Raw genomic sequence first — 3600 nt, 5'->3', positions numbered from 1 at the left:
CAGTCAATAGAGTGGTCTTCTTGTCATCCAGTGACCTCCTCTGATCTATCCTCTCCATTTCATCCAGAGTAGCTTCACTTATACATCTCTTACAGTATAACAGTTGAGACACTTGTACAGGAGAGACAAGAGCTTCATTCAATGATTGAATATTCCTTTGAAGAATAGAAACTGCCAGCGATATATCTAAATTGAAATAATGCATAATTAATGTACTTTATAGACCAAGTCATATACAGTATCTATATCATGTCAACAAAAAATAACTAAAAAACAAGGTTCTACTTACAAGTAGTATCATGAAGCTCCTTTAAATATTTTTCATATTTATCAGCAACTGTATGCTCATTAACCACTCTCTTTCTCAATACTTCCAGTACTTGTCTCCTACTAGCAGTAGGAGTAGTGGTCAGCCATAGATTGAACATCTCTATCATCTTGTGAGTGTCAGTGTGGCCAGCTTGTGCTTCAATACTTCTCAATCGTTTCTGATCCAAGTCAAGCATTGTACCAAGTATGTACCAGTTAGTACCAACATCAACATGCTCCGTTAGCTCCTTTGTAGTTGGAGTAGCTTCCAAGAAAGCGTCGAAAGACTGAGCTACAGACATTATTATAAGAATGATGATCCAACCCACCCTGGCACGATAGATACTATGCTGCCACCTGGACTCGGATCGCATATCGCGCGCGCGCGCGAGAGAGACTAGCCCCTCCCTCCCTATGACTATTATTATTTTAATATTTTAATGAAACAGCATTACAAAAGTTATGTATAATAAAAAAGATACAAAAAGCAAACTATTCAAGAGTTTCTATGTGCATGATAAAAAATAAAAATAATGTATAAGGAAGGGGTTAGGTAGTGTCACACTTATGAAGGAGAAGTTGGTATTGTTGGTTCTTCTATTGGTTGAGGAGGATCATCAGCCTCACTGGCCTTTGTCTCTGTCAACTGAGACTGGAGAGCTACAACAATAAGAAAAGACATAATACAAGTGGACACTGCCATAGCTAATAGAACAGGTGATAGCTATTTTTATCAATTTAGCAAATAATTAAATTTTAGTAAGGGATTTTAAAAAACATTATAGTTACAAAAATGCCAGAATTAGTAGAACAAAATTTTAAAATCCAGCAACTAGTGTTTTTTGTACCTTTCAAGTTTTCAGTCAAGCTCTTGTTCTCCTCCTCTTTCTCTGCTAGCTCTTTCTCAAGTTCTTTCAGCTTCTCTTTCAATACCGATATCTCTTTCTTACCATCCTCCAACAATTTGTCTACAAAGAAAGAAAGAGAAGGAAAGAAAAAAGAAGAGAGAGAGTTAACTTAATATGGCTCTCATAGTTCTAAGCAGCATTACCTTCTTTCTGCTTTTTCTCTCGTTTCAGACGTTCCAATTCGTTAGTCAACCTTTTCTTTTCGTACGCTTCTACACGTACAAAAAAAACTTATAAATTAATTTGTTTGTGTGGATGCATATCTTACCAGGATCCTTCAGTGCTTCCTCCATTTCTATAATAAAAAATAAATCAAAGTCACTTTAATAAAATATGTGTGTGTACTGTGCACAACTTTAAAAATTCGTAAAAATTCAAATGTGATCAGAGTCAGCTCAAACTTTCTATGCAACATAAGTACATACATATGTATCAGTAACAAGCGTAACAGGGTAAAAAATATTCCTATAATTGATTTCACCACCTTGCAAGTACAACTTGGTCATTACTAAGACTTATAGAGGTTCTCTCTACCTTATAATGCTTCTAGAGAAGTCTTTAGACAGTATCTCTATGCTCTCTTGCTGTTAGAAAGCTCTTAGCTTTGTCCCATGTGTAAGCCGCCATTTTGTTTACCACACCCACTCACGTAAAGGAGCGTGGGCGGGTGGTTGCTAAGGCTTGTTATTTCTCCAATACAACGTGTATAGAAGAAATGTAAGTGTGGACATACAAATAAATATATATATATATATATATATATATATATACATAGCGCGAGGGTGAATTCAATTATAGGAACGACCTGGGAGCTTTGCCCCCAGGTCGTTAAAAATTTTAAAATGGAGAATTCTCTACTTTTCATTTTTGGCAAAATTTGGCCCGTGATCCTGTACTATAGTACAGGGACTTTTGTCCGATTTTTGAGCAACTTTTGTCAAAATTTAGACCGACAATGAGTACTATCCCAAAGTCCTGTTGAAATCTGTGTGCATGTGCTAATATCTTTAAAAGTACCTTTTATTTCATCCCTCAAACTCTTTTCTTTCTCTCTCTCTTGCTTCAAGTATAACTTTAATTCTGAGACTTTCCTCTCCAATGGGGTGCCCTGAAGAGAACAACAGAGGGAGAGAGAGGAGGGGCAGAGAAAGAAGAATAGATAAAGAAATAGACAGCGAGAAAGAAGAAAAGAAATCACAATAGTATTTGGATCAGTGTGTGTGTGTGTGTGTGTGTGCGTGCGTGTGTGTGAACATGTATGAAAGTATCATAGTAATAATTCTAACCTCTTTTATCTTTTGCAATATATCAGCCAACTCTTCCACTTCCTAAAAAATAACAAAATCACATATTAATAATTATCATCATTCCTTCCTAATCACATTTTTTATGCATCATCCACTTTAAAAAATTATATAATCAATAACATTTCAAACCTGTTCCTTATCTTTTAAAGTATCAGACAGTTTTTCCACTATGTCCTCTAACTCAGCAGTCGTCTATAAACAAACAATAAACAATAACAATATACACTGCACTAGTTGACAAACACTTTATAATAGTAATTCATAATGGTATACATGTACATGTACATGTAGACTCACTTTTGGTCTATCTTCATCATCAAGGGATGCACTGCTAGTGTCCTGGCCCTCTTCTTGAGTTGCTTCTGATGGTTGTGGCTCCTCTCTCTCCTTTAAAATAAAACATAATAATTCTTCACTTTCTTCTATTTTTCTTTCTTTCTTTCTCCCTCCTTCCCCCCTCTCTCTTTCTTACTTTAGTCAGGATATCATGAACTTGTTTCTTCCACACGGTCAGGTACCCGATGGTCACTTTTACAATCCCATCACTAATAAGAGCTTCAATATTATCATGTACAGTGGCTATGGCTGCCCCCATCAATGTGTAAAGAAACACGCAATTGACGTGAACCTCATCGCCGGACATCTCAAGATTATAAACCTTCATGAGTTTCCCAGTCGATTTTGAAACTATATCCACAGCATCTTTTAGCTTCTTCTGCTCTGGGTCCCACTTAAAAGCAAACGTAGCACTCTCACATTTAAGAGGCGGAGGCATCAGAATTGTGTTAAGACTCTCAGCTGTGCAAAGTTGTACCGGGAGACTACTAGCATACTTCATCATATCTTCTTGGTACTCACTAATGATTTCCCTTCCCTCGGGTAGCTGGAGGTGCTCCGTTAGTCCTTGGAGCATCTCAATATCGATTAGGTTAGAGCTGCTTCTCATCAGTAATAACTGATCGTTGATTGACTCTGCTACTAACAGCTGGCCTTCTAATTGTGACGTGAAGCATTCGATGAAGGACTTTATGTCTTCTATTGCTGGAGTGTGTCTTATGATGGTGTCGCTCAGTTTC

General features: G+C 36.9%; 2 protein-coding genes across 2 annotated transcripts in view; both read right to left on the bottom strand.

Moving 5' to 3' along the window:
* Nucleotides 1-611, bottom strand: part of LOC109589377 (uncharacterized) — a 3209-nt gene extending 2598 nt beyond the window's left edge. Inside the window, exons 1-2 of the mRNA XM_020005467.1 lie at nucleotides 290-611; nucleotides 119-186 (exon numbers count right to left, since the gene is read on the bottom strand). Coding sequence (XP_019861026.1) covers nucleotides 119-186; nucleotides 290-611 — 390 coding nt within the window. The remainder of the gene's footprint in view (nucleotides 1-118; nucleotides 187-289) is intronic.
* Nucleotides 612-769: 158 nt separating this feature from the next.
* LOC109589378 (histone-lysine N-methyltransferase, H3 lysine-79 specific-like) lies at nucleotides 770-3588 on the bottom strand. Its single transcript, XM_020005468.1, has 9 exons — nucleotides 2997-3588; nucleotides 2822-2911; nucleotides 2654-2716; nucleotides 2504-2545; nucleotides 2235-2325; nucleotides 1486-1512; nucleotides 1361-1429; nucleotides 1158-1277; nucleotides 770-969 (listed from the first exon to the last, which is right to left on the bottom strand). Exons 1-9 carry the CDS (start codon nucleotides 3468-3470, stop codon nucleotides 875-877), a joined length of 1071 nt encoding a protein of 356 aa, XP_019861027.1. The 5' UTR covers nucleotides 3471-3588; the 3' UTR covers nucleotides 770-874.
* Nucleotides 3589-3600: the final 12 nt, after the last annotated feature.

This window comes from Amphimedon queenslandica, unplaced genomic scaffold (genome assembly GCF_000090795.2).
Source record: "Amphimedon queenslandica unplaced genomic scaffold, v1.1 AMPQUscaffold_11376, whole genome shotgun sequence".
NCBI lineage: Eukaryota > Metazoa > Porifera > Demospongiae > Haplosclerida > Niphatidae > Amphimedon > Amphimedon queenslandica.
The sequence above is the reverse complement of the archived record's forward strand: the minus strand, read 5'-3'. Positions and strand labels throughout refer to the sequence as shown.